Source organism: Molothrus aeneus, chromosome 3 (genome assembly GCF_037042795.1).
Source record: "Molothrus aeneus isolate 106 chromosome 3, BPBGC_Maene_1.0, whole genome shotgun sequence".
Classification (NCBI taxonomy): Eukaryota; Metazoa; Chordata; class Aves; order Passeriformes; family Icteridae; genus Molothrus; species Molothrus aeneus.
In genome coordinates, this window is record NC_089648.1 from 103,708,186 (window position 1) to 103,728,303 (window position 20,118).

Below are 20,118 nucleotides of genomic sequence, written 5' to 3' on the forward strand. Positions count from 1 at the left end.
AAGAGAAAATGCACTTAAACACAAAGAACAGTATATGGGTTTAGTACATAGCTCCCTTTATTTAATCAATTTATTATCAAAAACTATACAACAAGCTAATTACTTACAAGATGTATGAAACTACAATGAAGAACTTCCCACTAACTTTTAAAAAAATTATTAAGTTAGATCTAATTTTCTTTCTAACACCACACAAAACTTCAGCATGTAGAGGTAAAGGGCAAGGCCATCAGTCTGGGCATGAACTGACTTGAAGCAGTGTGGTGCTCACTTTCTCTGAGCTCCAGATGGAGTTTCAAGTGGGCCTCTGTGGTACCCTTTTGCAGAAAGCTACCTTTTGGAGTTTCTTGATTCTGGACACTTCTGCACAGGTGTTTGAGCTGTTATGCAGCAAGGACTGGTTAATGACAGTTACTGACAGGTTCTAACCTCATGCTCTCAGTTAAGATTAAGTCAGTCTTATTGGTTACAGTCAAAAGCTTTGTTAGATTTTTTGACACCATATACTAATTGGTAAAATAAATCCAATTACAGGGGGAAAGGGACTTGAAAAAAAACCAACCTCTTTTTTTGTACTGAGGTTTCATTTTGCCATATATAAGCTGGAAACATCTTGCAAAGCATACCTAAACACAATCTCTTCCAGCACTTTCCATCTGCCTTTATCACTAAGTTCCTTAGGCTCTCTCCCTTGCTGTTCTCGAATTCCTTCCAAAACTGACTTATCTTACCTCTGAAAAGACTGTGAAAAACAAATCCTTAAAAAAGGAAGTAAAAATCATGTTGTACATTTAAGTCACAGCCATGCCATCAATTACTGTCACCATGTCCCTTCTCTTGTATTTGTGACCCCAACTTCCACCTGTGACACTTGGTATGGACTGCAAGCTTAATTTACCTGTTGTGCCAGGGACTCAGGAATGTTTAGGTTCCAGTAAAGCAATAAATGGGATCAAAAGCAGGCAGTCTGGTGCCTGCCTGCCTGCCTGCCTGGTGAGCGATGTTCAAACAGGGGTTCCTCTAAAGTGTCGCTTTGCATGAACAAACACATATCAGAAATATCTTGCCAGTGCAGGCAAAGGAAAATGAATGCTAAACTCTTCCTCAAAGGGCTAGAGCTAGCATATTCTCAAGTCCTGTGCAGGCAGAATATAAGAAGCCAGCAAAAATACATGAGACATGCAAAATACATACAACCTCTATTTTTTATATGGTCAAAGTTCTTCATTGGTACAAGTAGCACATTGAAGAGTAATCTGCACATCACACACAGGGAAGTTTACCTGGCACTGCAGGACTGTGCTTAATTTTTCAGATTGATTAATTTACTTAATCTCTATAATATGAAATAGAATGTTTTAAACCAAACACAAATGTAACATTCAATTTAAAAAGTCATGCAATTAAGATTTTTCTCTGTCAAACTTAAAAGGAAATTATAAGGATCATGGAAAGCATTTATGATGGAATGTCAGTAATATTAATTATGAAAGGAATATACTGTTCATTAGGGTTATTATGTTAATTATAAAAAATACTTCAAAGAAAAAGAAGTCATTTTAGCATTTTCCCACTCATTCTAATTCAAAGTAAGTAATTTCCAATTTTCAGGTGTATCCCTGAAGAGCAGGCAGGAGGACTTATGTTTTAAAATAGGTGTTTCAAAAATATCAAATAACACTGGCGTGTAACAAATATGATTATAGAATTTGGAACCTCCAGCCTTAATTCAGACGTAAAATCAAGCCCAGTACTAGAATCCTTTTTGAATTCAAAGGATCCCTCTTCTTAGGTCTGGGAGGATAATGCTTTAAAGAAGGAATAAATAATTTCAAATGAGAAAGTTTCAATAAAGTCTTGTTTTTACAAACAAACAAACAAGTATAAAATTGGCAACACAATTTTATACTTTCAAGACAATGTAATCAAACCAGTATGTGATCTATTCCACATCAAACCAAATTCCAGAATACCTACATTTTCACATTCCTCACACATGACAGTGCTAGTCAATTCACCAACAAAGATCCTATCTATGAAGTTCATCTTCACACCCTCTCTTCCATATGCTGAAAAAACATTGCTTTTTTTAAATGTGAAAAATAACACATCCAATGCCACACTATAAGAACAACAAAATACTTTCCAATATATATATTATGAAAGCACAATTTTAAACATATTCAAAATGTTTTGAACACAATACAGTAACTAATACATCATATACTGTGTTATCTCAACATTTAAAAATATTTTAGTGAGAAGGTTCCCTTTTGTCCTTCCCTTCCCCATCTTCTGTAACAGAGTAGTAATATTGTATCTCTTAAAAAGAAGCTTTTTAAATCTCAGTTTTCTTTTGAATAAATAATATTGCATTGTCTTGATATAGACACTAGGGTAAGCAGAGAGATTCTTACCCTTTCAAAATGGTTTTTGCAACTATAAAGCTTTAAAACATAACAAAATCCTTTCCTAATACATCTTTATGCCTTAACTTTTGCAGATTTGGGAAGGATGACTTACAAAAAATCTTAACCATTAGGACTATAATTAAGACAAAATCCCCCAAATTAGAACTACTGAATAAACAAACACATGAAAAAAAACCATAAAAACCTCTTATTTTGAGAAAAAAAAAAGCCTTCTTTAGAAACAGCTGCCTATCTTGACTTTGTAATTGTATTTAGAGTGCTCACAGTACCAGTCAACTGACAGGAATCAATTTTATTTATGGAAAGTGGCCTCTCTGAGTATAAAGTAATTATGACTATGTAACAAATATAGAGCAGGCTATTTTAGAAAACAAAATTAAATTCTACTTATTATTAAGAGATGGATTAACACTGGGGTGCCTTTCTCCTGGATACACAGATGCAAGTCAGCACACACTAAGCTCTCTGCACTTTAGGTACGCACTAGGCGGCACTAGAGTAACACAGAATAAAGTCTGGCCATGACAGCACTTCACATCTCCTGCTCCCAACAGGCACTTCAGAAGAAAATGGTATTTAAAGACTAGTGCAGTTTTAGAAGTTTTCAATAAAGAGTTGCATACCTTTGACTTTTCTTCTAGTTTCTTCATCTGCTGTCTTAGTAGTTGGGTTATTGAATGCCTTTAAGATACCAGTTTGTATACGCTAGAAGTAAAAATAAAACAAAGTATTTTAAGTGTAAACATTCTAAAAACTACTCATATATGATTAGACTTTATCTTGTCTTATTTCCATAAAATAAATGTAATTTAATATTGTAAACTATTGTTGTTATTCACTAACAATGTCAAACTACATGAGCTTAACTTTTGTAGATAATCACGCAAAAATCTCCTTCCATTAAAAGGGAACCATCATAGGGCACTTCACAGGTTACCGAGGAACTATGAGATTTTCAGTGAACTAATGCTATGCATTTCTCCCACTGCAAATGGACTCACACTGATTGACTATATACTAAAATATATATATAAATACTTGACTAAAATACTTGGAAGGCAGCTAAGAGCCTTTCACTAGCCAAACTTCAGTGACTGTGTTTGGGCAGTATTTTTATCACTTCTGTTTATTTTCTAACGCTGCCAATTCCAGAGGTATGCTAGAAAACCTTAGAAAAGAAAGAAAACTTCTTCTGAATTCATGTAAATGTTGCTAACATTTACCAAAAAAAAACCTCCTAAAAACTACAGTTTTGAAAGAAGGATCAGAAAAAAGCAAATTCATTAATGAGTTGTAGCTGCCCCTCCAGACAGGGGGTGCTTCTCCCTGTTATTTCTCAACTGCCTGGAAGTGAAGAGGCATTGCACTCCTGGCAGCAGAACTGCATGGGCTGGTAGAAAAGCCCAACCTCTGACATGCTGCAGAGAGGGAAGCAGGAGGAAGAATCAGGTCCCCTGACTCTAGCTACTATGCCTTCCCTTTTCCTGGCAAATGTCCTGTCTCTCTGATCCACAGACTCTAGTAACACGTACGAGACTCCCTTGTTGGTGTGCAAATGACATTTATAATTAAATACTGATGTCACACTTAGAGCAAAGTACCATTCTAAGAGACAAATACCAAACCTGCTGCAATCAACTCAAATCCTCTGTCCAAACAGGAAAAGATTAATAGATGGCTCTAGTTTCCAGGCAGCAAAGCACACTTCCAAGCCACATATCACTGTAGTGTGAGGATGACAGACAGTGTCAGAGGTTTGGTTTCCAGTTCAGGCACCCATCAGACCAAGTCATACTCCGGCCTTATGAGTATATGACCTGGCTTGTGAATTAACTCCCGCTGCCCCGAGCTCAGCTTTGTTCATCTTAAAGCCAACAATATACTAAAAGGATTAATCAATAGGTAATTCATGAAGTTGAGCACCATAAATGGGTTTAGGGCCATAAGCAACCCTTTTGTTGGGATTAGTGCGTTGAACCATTTATTTAGGTCAAAGAAAGACATAGTCTTTGAATGGGCAGGGTGCTGTGGACAATGGCAGCAGACATTAATCAATTAGCAGCAGGGTTCAGCCACTTCAGGCCCCGGTGTGAAACCATCTCCAGCCCACATTGCTGGGGATGGCAGACACTATGTCATCTTTATTGTTATATGGCCAAGCTTTTAGCTGAAAATCCACTTGTGTACACTTCCTAACTTTTTTCCTCAGGAATACGAAAAAGTTCGGCGCTGGTGTCAGAAACAAACACAAAACCACACAGAAGAGGCAGAAGTGTAACAGGATGTGTGGTTAGCTCCTATAACTAGTGTTATGTTATGTATTATATGTATTTCTCAGCAAAGCTAAGGGTTTAAAAACAACTAATCCTGACAGGGAGAGGGCAGCAGGGATGGCTGGGCTGCTGCCTGTGCCCAGCTGGTTGTCTGCCATCTACAGACCTGAAACATGGGATAATTAAAAAAAAACAGAGAGAGGGAGGGGGAGAGAGCTTTTACTAGTATGGTCGGTGGCAGAGCACCCCGAGGTGATAAAGATGTGTTTGCAGTCATGCACCATTAGGGCAGCAGTGGGATGTAATTGCAGGGCAGGGTGGCACCCACGTCTCTCTGCCTGTTGATGGAGTGGCAGATATACTACCCCAAAATCACTGTAAACTCTTACCATCTTTCATCACTCTTTTGAGGTAGGTACTGTAGCTGTCACTGCTCTCTAATAATAAATGATTCAAAAGGCAAATGCTAATGCAGGTTATTGCAATGATGGCACATCCACTGGTGAAGCTGACAGGAGACTGACTTGAGGGGAAAGCACAAGCACCTCCTGGAGAAGCAGCATAGTTGTAATAATCCTGCTTTCTGTGATTCCTCCTTTGTCAAGAAAACATAGTTTTCACCTTTTATTACATGAAATCAAAAAATAAAAGAATAAAGTTTCTCTCTGATGCAAAAATGTAACAACTGTTTTCCAACTGAAGTCAGCTGCTTCTGCTGTGTGCTGTGTTCAAGACATGATTTTCTAAGTGTGAGTGTCAAGCTTTGACTGTTTCTTCTTGCAGTTCAGTTCTGTTTATAGTCAAGAATGCCGACAAGACCAATAAATATTTGTATTCTGGCAGGATGGGGATTTGTTCAGCTCTACTGTAGTGCCAGGAACCAGGCTCAGACACAGCTTTACATCTTATCTGTGAGATAATTCAGCTCAGGATCACAACAGTCACTGGGTTACTAAATGAAAGGGAAGAGGAAGTACTCTGGTCAGTACAAGATTTAAGGCTTTCCTTTAGAGGAGACCTAGGAAAAGCTATTTACCACAAAGCATCATCTGAAAAGAAGGGTCCAAAACTAAGTCAGACAGATTAAATCTGATATGGTCAAAATAGCAGCCAAACATTCCCTTTCTTGCATGAACAATGCAGGAATCACAAATAATTAAGGAAAAGAAACAAAAAAAAAAAAAAACCCACACAGGGACATTTTCAACATAACAAACTGCTTCTACATTTCACATAATTGGATGTAGATTTTAAGCAAGGAAAAGCAGCACCTTATTGATAAAGCAAGGAGTTCTTCACACTTTCAAGAGACACAAGAAACTTTGCAAGATTTTCCCACTTCCCCTCACAATTTTCAGTGAAAATTTTTGATTAAAACTAAGGGCAGGCCCATAGCTAAGAACTGCTAAATTTTGATCCAAAGCTTTAAAAATTCACTTTGTCAGCTAATGCAGAGGTCCTACCTTTACTTTCTTGATGTCTCAGATGTCCCTTTTTTCCTCCTTTACCTTTTTTAAAGGCAAACAACTTGGAGTCCTAAAGTTATCAAGTTCCACTTATCATATTCCTCCTACTAACTGAAACTTTGATTCCAATCAACTATTTTAACAAATCAACATAAACATAATTAAGCATCTTAAAAAAAAATATTTTCTCAAGATAATGAAAACAGACACTCCTGCTTCATGAAGTACATCTTTAAAACATTGGGAACATGAAGAATATTGAAGCAATGACCAGTAGTTCACTTTTAAAAGGCACACAAAGACATTACTTTTGTCTCCTCGATCCTGATTGCATCCAACAGATAGTGCAGAAGCTCCTGGCTGTCCTGCTGCTGGAACCCCTTAAATCGAGGAGCCCTATGAAAGAAACAGTGAAGAATTTAAAATGATCTTGGGAGACTCTTAACAAGACAATGTCAACATCAGACACTTTGCTGGGGTTCAAATAGGTACAATCTCTGCAGAACCTCATGGGGCTTTAGGAAGCTCCAGCAGGCAATTTCTCCAACAAGGCTGCACTTTGACCTGGGTTGCAGTTTGATTCTATGGAGTATGGCTTGACTAAAATACAGATTTGCCAGTAGAGTCTCATCCATGCTAGCAGCCCTTTCCTGACAGACTACACCAGCACTTCTGTAGCACCAGACACTCCCAATGTCATGGAAGAGAGAGAAAAAAGATTTTCCAAGTGCTTAACCTCCTTTGTTATCTCACTCTTTTCTCAATCATAGAGAAATCTCAAATGTGCATGAACAGTCCTTCTAGATCATCAGCAGCATCCACATCACCCTCAGAAGCCAGAAGAGGAAAAACATCAGTTTCTGACTACGCTCCCATTTACACTGGTGATCTTCTAGGCAACTGCACAGGAGCAGTATTGCATCAGTTCTGAGACAGCCACTCAGCAGCATCAATCACTACTATTCAAGAACTGTTGAATTCTTTTTTTTACTATTCACAGCATCTAAATGTACTCTAAATATCACATTTTTCAGGTGTAGATTACATAGAAATTAGAAAAAATAAACATATGAGTACATAGATCCTTTTCCTTACCACAGCCAGAAGGCTCCTAATTAACAGTTTGAATCTTCAGGATCTTGCAACCCCAAGTGAATGAATAGTATTCACTATTAACACATCTCTGTTCACATTAAGTGTAACTGACTGGCCAAACTACACCTGTCTTTCCAGGCAGGTTACCCTTTAGATCTTTAATTACAGTCTTGAACTATTTAATCTAAAATGAGATTCCACAGAATCACAAGGGGTTGGAAAAGACCATTAGAGGTCACCTAACCCAACTTCCTGCCCAAGCAGGGTCCTCTAGAGCAAGTTACTTAGGATTGCAATGGTGAGGTTCCTGAATTTCCAGTAATGCCACCAAATGGCAGCTGTGACTCTTGCTGCAGATTGAGGTGAGCACAGGCAGGTGTAACCACGTGCACCCCTTCCTAAACCTAGTACAGGGGACAAGGGGACTAGCACAGCTCAAACAGGAATTTTATCAAACTGGCAGAGCAGCCAGAAAACCCAACCACTCACTCAGCTCCTCAATTTTATTAAACACACATTGAACCAGTTTTCAGTCTGAGCTGGGGATTGCATGCTATGGCTAGCCAGTACACAGAGCTGCAAATACCTATTTCCCCTGGCACAATGATCTCACTTGCCCAGCAGAGCTCTTCAGCTGCTCAGGGTTTTGAGGGTTAGTGAGGCTTCCATCCCACCCACACACTAAAGCAGCTGCTCAGATCTGCCTTAGAAGCTTGTGCTCATGGACAGGAGAAATTACAGAAAACACCCCAGCTGTGTGATGTGCCCACAACAGTAAAATGTAAAGCTGGGCAAGGTGTTGAGATGCCAAGTTAGGGCACAGCAGACATGGGCACAGGCAGGACAGTGATACAGGGGTCTCAGCTTTGAACTGCTCTCTGCAGGCACTGTGGGGTGTAACTGGAGAAGGACTGAAGGTCACAACTCAGATAGCTCAGGTCAATGCCTAAAATTAAATGGAACAAACCTGGACCTGCATATGCAAAACAACATGTTCACATATACAAATAGGATACTTTCACATTTGCACTTTGTATCTAGTTTTTGATACAAAGTTGACAATGTCCCTAGTTAAAAATTATTTCATGAGGCTACTGTACTGTGAGGCTCACTATAAAATCTGGATTCAGTAGAGTGGGTGACTTTTTTAAGTATTCTTTTGAAATTGAATTTTTTCATGAGCAAGTCAACATCAAAAATTAATTTCAAATTTTAAAAATTGAAATAATCTTTAAAATTAAATAATTTGCTTAATATCCCTAAAATACCATCTTTTCTTCTATTAAAATCAAATGTTTGATTTCTAATAAATTTGATTATAAATTGCAAATGCGTTCTGAAAAGCACCGAACCTTTATTTTGGTTCCAATAAAACACTCAATATACATTAAAAAAATAAATAACATATGTAGCTGTGTGCACATTTGCAAGCATGCACAGTTTCACTTTTCAATTTGCCAAAACATTTTTCCCTCATTGAATGTCCAGGAATCTAAAAAAACCCAGATGCCAAAATCGGTTCAATTCTGAGAAATCTGGTTAGTTAGCCACAGTATTATCATTAATTTATGAGAAATTCCTTGTTTTCCTGAGGCAGTGAGAATCAATGAGTATATTCAGCCCATCTCCTCCAGTACAGGCACATTATTAGCTCCACTATAGCAAGAAAGCCCTCCACATATACATTTTCTGGATCCTGGTACTAATAGGGATTTTGTTATTTTTTGGCAACAAAAGCAGGACCTCTTTCAAGAGACACTATAATAAAATGGAAGAAACATTAATTATTACTTGACAAAGGAGCAAGTAAAAATTCCATCACTGTTACAGGAGAGATTTTTTTTCACTGCAGAGACACCTCACAACACTAAATCTTCAATGCAAGTCAGGAAAAAGCCCCACACATACTTTTTGTTACTGCAGTGTAACCTCCCATTGATGAGTATACAAAAATCATTTCAGGAGCAAATTAATTTACTAATTTGTATTTCCAAGTAAAATAATTTGCCTGCATGTTCCACACAGTTTTATTAGTTTAAATTAGAGAGGAGGAAATTAACTCAGCTATGGAAGTTTTTAATTTTGGTTTGGTTTGGGTTTTTTTTTAATTTCATTAGAACACAGTGCATTTACAAGTACAAGATTATTTAGGCTTCTCAGGGCCTGTACTAAATTTATATGCCTGATTTTAATGGATGATGGGTAGTAATAGCTACCACTTTAAAGGTGAATTGGCAGGGAAAGTGACTTGTAAAGATTCCCTGTAAGGCTGAGTCATTTACTTGGACTGACAAATTATGTCATTTTTAACACTGCTTAAAATATATTTAATCTGTCATTCATGTACAAAGCATGCTATGTAATGTTGCATATAATTCTAAATATCTCTTTTTTTTGTGTAAAAATATTTGAAATTACTGCATTTGTTTTGGGTGGGGAACCACAGGAGGAAACCAAAAAATAACAATAAAAAGAAAGGAGGGAATTTTACACCTCACAATGCATTTACTGAAAACTTCCTACACTTATAAACCAGTATGAGAGAAGAAAAAGGAATTAAACCATGCTGATACATAGAAATCTGACAACTAAAAGATGTGTGCTCTCGTCTCCTTGAAAATGTGCTTCAAGCAATATCCTTGGCAAAAGTGGGGGACTTGGAGATGGTTGGTTGAGTTGACCGCTCACAGATGTGCTGACATATGGAAGCCAGTGCCAATGCAATACAACCTGTTGTACAGTGTCAGCAGGATAATGACAGAACAGGTTGAACTCCTGCTCATGGCCAGAAGTGGTGAAGGACAACTGTGACATCTCCCCTACTAGCCTCTCGTTGCTCATCTGGAGACCAGTCAGAATTGCTTGAGTGTCAGCTAAAGAAATACTTTTCATGATCTACTTCCTGGAATGCTGTAATAGCAAAAACTGCATAGTAACATAGTATTTTAAAGAAAAAAGCTAATAGTTATAATTCCTGTATTATATTCATTTGAGGGAAAATAAGCTATGCTTTAAAAGCAGAACTGGCATACAATTAAAGTCATTTAATCATACTGCACAGAGCTGACATACTTTTACTGTCTTTAATAAAAATCTTATCCAAAATCATCTTTTCAAGAATTACTGTCTTTGTGCAGAAGATAGCCTAATACCTTGGAAAATTTTAGAAACAACAATAAGCACCTGGAAACAGAAAACAGAGGATACTATTTGATTTTTTCCTGTAAGGCAACAGGCACAGGAATCCTGTAATGCAGTACTTACACTACAGAGTTCTGCTTGGTAGGAGGTGCTTGGCAGGAGGGAAGCAAACATGGGCTTGCCTCCACATGTAAGCAACAGATAACACCAGGCACAACTGTACTATCTCAAGGGCATGGATAGACAGCACTTTGCTCTCCTTTGGATGATTCATTTCATCTTTTTTGTCTCACCTTTCCCCAAAAGGGAAAATGAGATACCTCTACTTGCACCAAATCTATTCTTTCTTCCTTTAAGTCCTGCTAAGATTTCCAACAGCACTCTGCTCTGACAGCAAGTTCCATAGGTTAGCCCTATAAAATGCTAAAAAACTCTTTTTTTCCCCTGGCTCTAAATCTGTTGCCTTTCAGTTTCATAGACAGCTCCTTGAACTCTTATGAGGGCAATTAAAGAAGCACAGCTAATTTATCATTTGTTGTCTTCTCTTGCTGTCATGTCTTCTTTTCATGTTCTCTCCTGCCTGAACTCCCAACATTCAAGTCCCTGTTGACATAAAGGCTTCCTATTTTTGTTACCCCCTCCCTAAATTCTGGTTAACCCAAATGGAGAATACACTGCCAATATACCTAATAAAATTCATTTTGTCTATAAACTCTGCTTACACAGCTCACCAATACCATACACTGAAAATACCTGTGTTCTCCAAAATGCTGCACAGGTCCTCCTTCTAAACAGAAGTGAACATAAAGCTCAGGAACATGTACAGATGATTGCTCCCACACACTTTCACATGCAATTTGTCTACTTTGCACTCATAAATTATGAAACTCTGACAAAGTTTACAAAAAGACATGCAATCTCTCAACTGCCACTGCCCAGAGAAGCTGTAATCTCCTCTGTCAGAGCTCCTCAACATGACACAGCACCCCCAGCAAGGCACGACAAGGACACAAAATAATCCATAACTACTGGTCAAGGAAACAAACTGTGTGTTCTGCTGCTATTATACTTACATGGTAAAAGTCAAATGGGAAAAATAAACAAGCAAAAATATCTTTTCTAAGAAGATTATTTTTCAGTATCTTTTTAGATACAGCAGGATTATTTAAAAAGAAAAGGCTCAAAAAGACTCCTTAATGAGAAAAATCCTGTTTTCTTTATCTCTTATATTTTGTATAACATTATCTTTGCTTTCCTTAGCATTTCCTCTCAGAAGTGATAAATGTGGAATTGTTTAGGTTTCCCCTCTGAAACTATTGTTTTGTTAATATCAAGAGTCCTAGCCACACATGACCTCCATTCTGCCAGTCCCACCTCTGCCTTCAGTTCTACTTTCTGCACATGAGAAGGAAGGATGAATAATGGTCTTTGGAGAATGAACACCTATGTAGATTTTGTGAACACCAATAAAATCTTTGCTAGGGAAGTATTTTTTCCTGCATGGTAATGTAGCAATAAAATACTACTATTAATAATTATTTAATGGAGGTTTGAAGCAGATAAATTCTGTAACTCCTTTCTGGACTTATCACTTACATGCTTCAGCATTTACTTGCTACACAAACCTAAGTCTTCTTCCACCAATAAAATTACTCAATCATAAAAAATAAAGGAAATAAAATTTATGTCCTCTTAATACATCAGTGTTGCGTTAGTCACTATGTCTCCAGATAAGTCAGAAGTCTGCAGCCCTGATATTCAGCACAGTGGAAAACCAACAGAAGGGCCCTGTAGCTATGCTCACAATCTGTCCTTGCAAAACATCTGACAGCTGCAACACTAACAAAATTAACAGTGGATGAATTAGTACCAGACACTAAACAGTTGCTATAGAAAGATTCATCCACTTCTTTCTTCTTCTCCCCTTCTTCAACCTGGCTACTCCACCACTTGATAAAAATAACACTTGGTATCATTTCTTTTCTTTTATTATTTAATAAAAAAAAAGAGCACCACAAATGTCCTTTCATACACAAGATTATGAACTTCACACCGTTATCTCCTCAGACTCTTAAAGGAGCAGTTTGCAGTTGAAAACGACTGTGTTCCAGTTCTCTTACTGCTTTTGAGCAGTGAACATGCATCCACTTGCGGGTTTTGGGATCCCACTCAGGGACAAGCCAGAGTTGCAGCTGAACAAGGCAGTGTCTGCCCCCTTCTCTATCCTATACTATCTGTACAATCTCCTTCCTAAATTCTTTACTGAAGAAAGGTATGGTGACATACTGTATACTTGCACTGACACAGCGAGATCTGTGATGGGGAAAGAATGAACTAAAAAAAAAAAAAAGAAAAGAAAAAGAGGTTGCAACTGGAGTCAGCAAACCTTTATGTTAATATATAAAAACCCAAATCATTACTATCAGAATAGTAATGCCCTTCCCCATGTCCTTCTCCCTGGTAGCTGTGTCAGTGCAGTTCTTCCTTTTACACACCCATCCTGTCATCTCTTTAGGAAAAGAGATGTTTGAACTTTGCTTCTTGAATAAAAAGAGTTTGTTTTAATGCAATATGAAGGCCATGGGTAGTGCCTGCCTCTAGGATTACTTCATTAACACAAGCTCTTGGCAGCAGTCAAGAAGCAGCTTTACAGAGAATGCTGCAGTAACACAGACTTTCTCCCAGCTGAAACTCCTGCAGTCTTGCCCTGCTCTCTCTTCCATTTCAACTTTGATGAAAAATAGAAAACCAACTTAAAAACATAAGAAAGAAAAAGGCTTTGTAATAATGGCATGACAGAACACTGCATTCATACTGTTAAAGCTAATAAATAGTAAATGTATTCAGTTTGCAAAGATAAAGATTTCCCATTCTCCTACTTTTAGCACTGCACACCGCTGAATTTTCTGAAACCCTCCCTTTTTAGCTTGTGTCACCAACAATGAGAAAACAATCCAAAGACCAAAACCTTCTGTAAAACAATCCAAAGACCAAAACTTTCTGTAATACCTGTCCAGCCCCTTACTGCCCTTGAACATCCAACGTCTCACTAACAGGATGTGGCTGACACTTTTGCTGTTGACAGTAGAGCTAGTAAAGGATTTGTATCTAAATGGTGTCCTGCAAAGATAATGAAAGTGAGAAGTAGGGATGAAGGCAAGCAATGGTAGGAGCTAGCAGATATTTCTCTAAACAGCAAAAGTCTGCTGACCACATTAAAATGCTTCAATTTTAGCTGCTAGTTAAAGTGTTTGCACATCTTAATGAACAAAAGACAACAACAGAACAACCAGATAGCTGAGATTTAATATTGACATTGCTCAATGACTACAGACACACAGAGCAGACACAAAATGCCTGTCACTTCTAAAAATACCATCCCGTCTGAACTGCACTGCATTGTGATTATTTCACAATCAATTTGCTAAGGTGGGCTTCAAAACATGTTTTACATCATTTTTTCCCTTCAATCCTTAATACTAACTGGGAAATAACTACTAGTGTTATTAAATAATTTTCCTCCCATTTCTCAGCCAAATTTAATTCTTACACACATTTTTTGAGAGAGCCTTGAAACACAAGGAGGAGTGCTGTAAAATGCTGCAAAAATGCTGTAAGGTAACTTTACACACATTTCCTTTTACAGCTCAAAGAATCAAAAGGAAGACAAGTACAATAGAAAAAATAGAATATTAAATATCTGAAGCTGAATTTTGAGGATAAAGAAAAAGCAATGACTTGTTTCTTTACAGAATTAAATTGTCCCTGCTCTATTCTAAAAGCTTTTGTTTCTTTTTACCATATTTTAAATCCATTCCTGCTCAGTAAGGTTGTCCTGGAACTCCATGGTAGGAGGCTGCAACTTTCCTCCTAACTCTAGTGCTGAGAAATGCTTAAAGTTCCATGCAGCAATAATGTAGCAAATAAATTATAATGCAATATTACTCTTTTTTAAATATGAGATTCACATATACCATCCTTCAGCTACTCTGCTTCTATAGATTCTGTTACTAGTAAGTCAACATTTAAATACTTGCATCAACTTTTAAGTAGGTCTTCTACAGGTGTTTTTAAAAGCAAGATTGTTTGCATCATAATTGAAAGTACCTACAAAGCACCACTGTAAACATTTTCCACACCAAGAAACAGGAGTTTCTTCAGGGCTTGTAAGCTCTTTGCAATCTGGAGCCATATGCCATTTCAGTACTGCTTCAAGTCCTTACTTGTTAGACCCTTTTGAATTTTGAGTTAATGCCAAGGTTAGACATCATAGCAGAAGTTCCCCATTTAAAATCTTATTCTTTTTTACAAAATACTTAGGTACACTTTGTCGTGGTAACACAGTTTTATGCTAACAAACAACTAAACCTGGAAGGTAGTCCTGTTTTCTTCAGTTTTACCATGCCCTCTTCTGCCCCCTCACACTCAGTTTGGAGCCCACTGAATCCCCATGGTTATGACCTGGGCCACACATTACACAGAAAGCAGGGACAACCCTGGTGTGCAACAAGGAGTCCTTCAACTTTAAAACATGAAGGAGCTGCTTTCTGGACTGCCTGGTTAAAATCTAACAGTTTCTTTAGAAAGAACAACAGACACTGCACACTTAGAAACACATCACTGGAAACTAAAATTAAAAAAATAAGTGAAAGATGAGCTTGAGGACACAATACATACTTTTGACAAAGTTGGCTGAACAGCACTTTGGGAGACAGAGGACCTTTTCCAGCCTCCCTCATGCTGTGAAGGAACAGGAACATTGCTGAAGTCAAAGGTCCCGGGCTGGACAGGTTTACCACCAAAGGATCCTTCAAAAACAAAGGTAAATTACACATCAGATTTCAAAACTAATGACACAAGACTTCTTTCAAGTTACTTGATACATGATAAAGAGCAATGTAACTTTCAGTCTTAAGAATGTTTCAGGGTTTTGCTTTTTTTAAATGTTTATATCACCCATTTGATTGAAATAATTTAAGAGCAGGCTTATTATTTAAAGAGTAACAGTTGCAAAACCAAACAATTCTTGGTGGTAACCAATAGCTTTGGAAACAGGCATGTCAATGAGCCGGTCTGGCTCTCACAAAAACAAGCAACCTTTGTATTACTTGCTTTACTCCTACCCCCAAATGCACTAAAATTCATCTGGAGAGACAACCCAGGTGACCACCTCCATAGGCCAGTGTAAGATTGTGTTCAGTGGTTCTCTGCTACTCAACCCAAGGAATGGGGCATCCAGCTTCTCTGATCTGTGAGCCACACACTGCAATTTCCACACATCTGGCAGTCACAGAAACACAACCTGCTCCTCCACAAACCAGGTGCTCTGAAGGTACCAGCAGTGCTTCACAGCAAGAGCTGATGGCAGATCCCACATGTGTCCTGAGGCCCTGGGAGCCAGGCACAGGGTGCATCCTGCACAGCCCCTCTTGGTATGACATTCAGCCCAGCCAGCAGGTTCTGGGTCTGGAAGGATCGAGCCAGCAGCCAATCAAGCCAATTTTAAAGCAGAATTTTAAAATCCTGCACTGCTTACACACCACTTGTTACAATGGCCACAGACCACCAGCTCTCCCTAACATGCTCCAAGGTTCCATGTTCCCCCAGTGCTCCCTATTAGCTGGCCTGACTCTCAGAAAAACAGATTACAAGTGCCAGATGAAGACTTGGAGAGGGCACCTTGTCCAGAAAGCAGATCCACACAAAAGGTAAGCAATATGGATACACACAACCACATAAAGCAAAGAATTTGCTTTATATGCACTATCAAAAGGTGGGAAAAGGCCCCTTACCAAGCAAGAAGCTGCAGGTTTCTGCATTACTATTAATTAGACTACTGCAGCCCTCTTATTCAATGCCAAGTTCTGCACTGGCATACAAAGACCAGAAACCACAGTCTTTGCTCCAAAGACTTTATTTACATTGTAAGCATTGAAATTAAAAAATAAATCTTTCAACCTTATGGCTGTGCAAATTACACATCAAGCATAAGCCAACACCCCACTGGCTTGCTCAGCCTTTGGGCAAAAACAATCTCCAGACCTCTGTTGTGGCTCAGGATAACTTTGTGAAACATGTTACTGCTCTGAACTGCCACTGCAGGAAATAAAGAGAGCAATGCAGTGAATTTCACTGTTCTTGCCTGGAGGAGCTATGAACATCACCTACAGCAACACAATGAAATCATCATCATTTCAGAGGTATTTGAAACAGAATACCACTCCTCTACCCTCTCTGCCACCAGAAAGCTCGCAGCAAACAGCAGGAAAAAAAGGAAAAAACTAAGAAAAAATACTCTGTAAACTGTTTGCTTCAGCTAGCAGAGGGAAAGGGGTATTATCTTTATTGCCAACAACATATAATGAAACCCCAAGTCTCTAAGACATGACTGGAACAGCAAAATATTCTTTGGATAATAGCCACAGGAGACACTTTCCCATATGCCTGCAATGAGCTTGAGGACAAATTTGTTCCTCACTGAAATTTCTCTTCTCTCATTTTAATCCCCTGGCCTGTGAAGCATGTAATAAACTTTACAGACCTTATCAATCAAGGGCAGGGAAGGACTGGAATAAAATATTTCACAGACACTTTCTAGAACCAAACAAACAATTTCCTGTATCATATATTCATACAGAAGAAATTAAATGGTAAGTAATATAAGTCAGCTGCTCTTTCTTAAGGAAAGGCATTATTTGATACTTCAATATCAAAAAATGTCAAAGGAAGTAATTCCTCCTCCTTCTCTAGGGCTGAGTAATGATTTCTGTAAAATAAATCAGTTCACAGGTAACATAAACCCACTGAACAATTAAAATGTGAAAGAAATGGGAGAGTAACAGAGTGCCTTTAATGGAGATGTGACTTCCTGTCCTCCAGCTTCTTCCCACATTTTCCCAAATTTGTATTTCTCAATGCACACTTACCAGTTGAGAATCTGAAGTATGACAAATTTTTAACTTTGTTCCTTTCTCCTTTATCTCATACATCAGTTCATTTAGTACGTGAGTCTGTGCCAAGTTCTTAAAGAAAGAAAAAAACAAAAAACTATGAGAAACATGCTGGTTGTTCAATTACACAGTTGCTTTAGTTACATATTCTAGATTCAGGGGTAGACCAAACCAGGTACACTTCATAACATGTAACCGAGGTTTAGATCCAACCACTAGAAAGAGGACTAAAAAAAACCCCACTAACTTGACTGTTTCTAAAATTTTACTGATTTCTTTTTCTGTAATTTCAAAACAGTTCATTAGTAATAACTTTCTAATTTGTGCTGAACAACAAGTTTTTTGGTTTTCCTTTTTTTTGGATGAGGAGATTATTTCCAGAAACCATTTCCCTCTTTTAAACACTGCAGTCCCTTTCACCATGTTCCATGAAGCACAAAGGCTTTGGCACAATGAAAAGTATTATCCTTCTGAATTTAGGAAAGAAATCAACTCAACATATCTCGTCTTTGTTTCTTTATTTTTGGTCAACTCTGACAGCAGATCACTTAGGCTTCTACAATGCCCTAAGTATGGACAGATAACAATTTGCAGTTTTAGTATCTGTTTGATGAGTTTTGCAATCAACATCATAAACACAAGGTAAGGTGTGCCAGTACAGAACACCTTTGTAGCAGTTTTCTTTCATTTGTTCACTCCTGTCTGCAGACATAGAGATATCTCTGCTCAGCTGACAAGCAACAGGATGGTGCAATATAAAACCCACTAAGGCTGCTGCTTTTTTTGAGGATGTTGGATTGGCTGTACACTAAACATCAATAGATGTGTATTAGTATAGCTCATTCCTCTTATTGTAGTCAGAAAAAAACCATAATCGGTAAAAATAATTTTATAACTGCATCCATAGCAGGGGTTTAAAATCATCCCAATGAATAGTGCAGACATCTACATTATGCACACAGTGCCACTATTCACATCACCAGGATGGTAGATACCCTGCATTAGTCGTGACTAATAATACTGAACTTCAAATAAAACCATATGCTACAGTACAACCCACACACATACACAGTGTGTAAAACACTTGGCATTTTCACTTGTTTCATTACTGTGCAAAATGCCAGTGATCCAGGAATTCTTTTTTATTATAACAGGAAACACTCCTTGGATAGCAAGGAGTAGAAAGAATTTGAAAAGGACTTTCAGAAAGCAGAATGAAGACCTGTAATACTCAAAACCTTTTCAGAATCCCATAGATTATACAGACTTAGTATTTCTGAAATCTGTGAAGAGAAAGTGGCATGATCTTTCCAACTTACCTGCATGACAGCATTAAAAAAGCAGGTGTTTCCTAAATTATTTATTCCTTTAACTGGAACTGATGCACCATTACCAGAGCTTTTTCCTTTCAGTATTTCACTTGTTTCACTGTTTTCTTCACGAAGACGTATGATTTTTGATGAACCTATAATTAAATTATAGATTAATAAGACCACATAACTGCATAGTTTAATAAATTAAGTCCTTTCATTATAATGTTTATTAACTTTAACATATGTGGAAGATACCTTGATAATACTCTAACCTGCTGTATGCAGTCTTAAAAACACCAAAAACCCAAAAAACTAGACATCAACAGATAAAGCCCTGGGGAGTAAAAAAATGCCTTCAACAACTACAAATATCCAACACAACCTTCCATAATAATCATACTGTCCTGTAAGACTGTAACTTCTACAATTAGACAAGCAATAAATAAAGTGAGTTATTTATTAACAATAGGCAGCTGAGATATATGTTCATTATACACATCAGAAATACCACCCAAAGGCTGCTTTTTGGTGCATTTTAAAGGAGGTAGCCCAAAGTTACCACTGAATGCTGCAAGTCTTTATCAACTCTAGTGTTCTGTTCCAACTGCCTTGTCAACAGCCCAAGGCTCATTGTCCCTACATGTGCTCCTCAACTCACCTCTCTTTGTCACAGCCTGAGGAATTACTAATGCAATCCACATACATACAATGCTAGTGTTTTAATTTCAAGTAACAAAAAATTGATAAGACTATGCTATAACATCCACATAATTCCTTGTTTCCCTTATTATTTAAATAGATGAGGGACAGCAAAGTTAGACAGTCATTAACTTGTAGCCTAGAGGTAATGGAAAGACTTGAGATAACAATATTTAGCCTTGAATTCTACTAGCAACTTTCATACTGTCATGGTTGCAGAACTAAATGTGAACATTACTGACATCTGCAGTGTCTTAAATATTGATTAACAATGCACGTCAATGTAAACGAGTTATGGACTTAATAGATGCCAAGAACTGTGATGCTACAATCTCTGTCTTGACATATGAATTCATGTATTTGTTCTAATGAGTTTCACATTGAAGTCTCATTAAAGTGTTCTTGAGAAATAACTAACAGACCTATTTACGTTAATGAAATTCTCATGCCAAAAGGTTCTTTTATGCACACTCCTAAATACCTTCTTGCTTAGAAAAATGAAAAAAATATAATTAAATAAAAAAGAAGTCATTAAAATATCTATTGTATCTGGCAACAAGGTTCTGACGCAGTCTGCCTGCACCCCACGGTGCCATTGAGGCACAACTATTCTTCCAAATTGTACCAGAGTTTTTCAAAACAGAGTTAGAGCTGCTTTGCTGTTTAAAAACATTTTTAAATGTTCTTGTTAACAGTGCTTACACAGCTTTAAATTACTCTCCTTTCCACTCAGGTGGAAAATTAAGACG

The 20,118-nt window shown here is 37.7% G+C and overlaps 1 protein-coding gene across 4 annotated transcripts in view; it reads right to left on the reverse strand.

Annotated features, from left to right (window-relative positions):
* Window positions 1–20,118, reverse strand: part of USP45 (ubiquitin specific peptidase 45) — a 50,234-nt gene that overhangs the window by 8,923 nt on the left and 21,193 nt on the right. The window contains exons 6-11 of one of the 4 annotated variants that reach the window (XM_066547523.1): window positions 18,677–18,822; window positions 17,334–17,429; window positions 15,085–15,215; window positions 6,480–6,567; window positions 3,056–3,137; window positions 1,978–2,069 (exon numbers count right to left, since the gene is read on the reverse strand). In XM_066547523.1, coding sequence (XP_066403620.1) covers window positions 1,978–2,069; window positions 3,056–3,137; window positions 6,480–6,567; window positions 15,085–15,215; window positions 17,334–17,429; window positions 18,677–18,822 — 635 coding nt within the window. Of the gene's footprint in view, window positions 1–35; window positions 1,809–1,977; window positions 2,070–3,055; window positions 3,138–6,479; window positions 6,568–15,084; window positions 15,216–17,333; window positions 17,430–18,676; window positions 18,823–20,118 lie in introns of those variants that run through there. The other 3 variants (XM_066547526.1, XM_066547525.1, XM_066547524.1) reach the window with 3 other exon arrangements.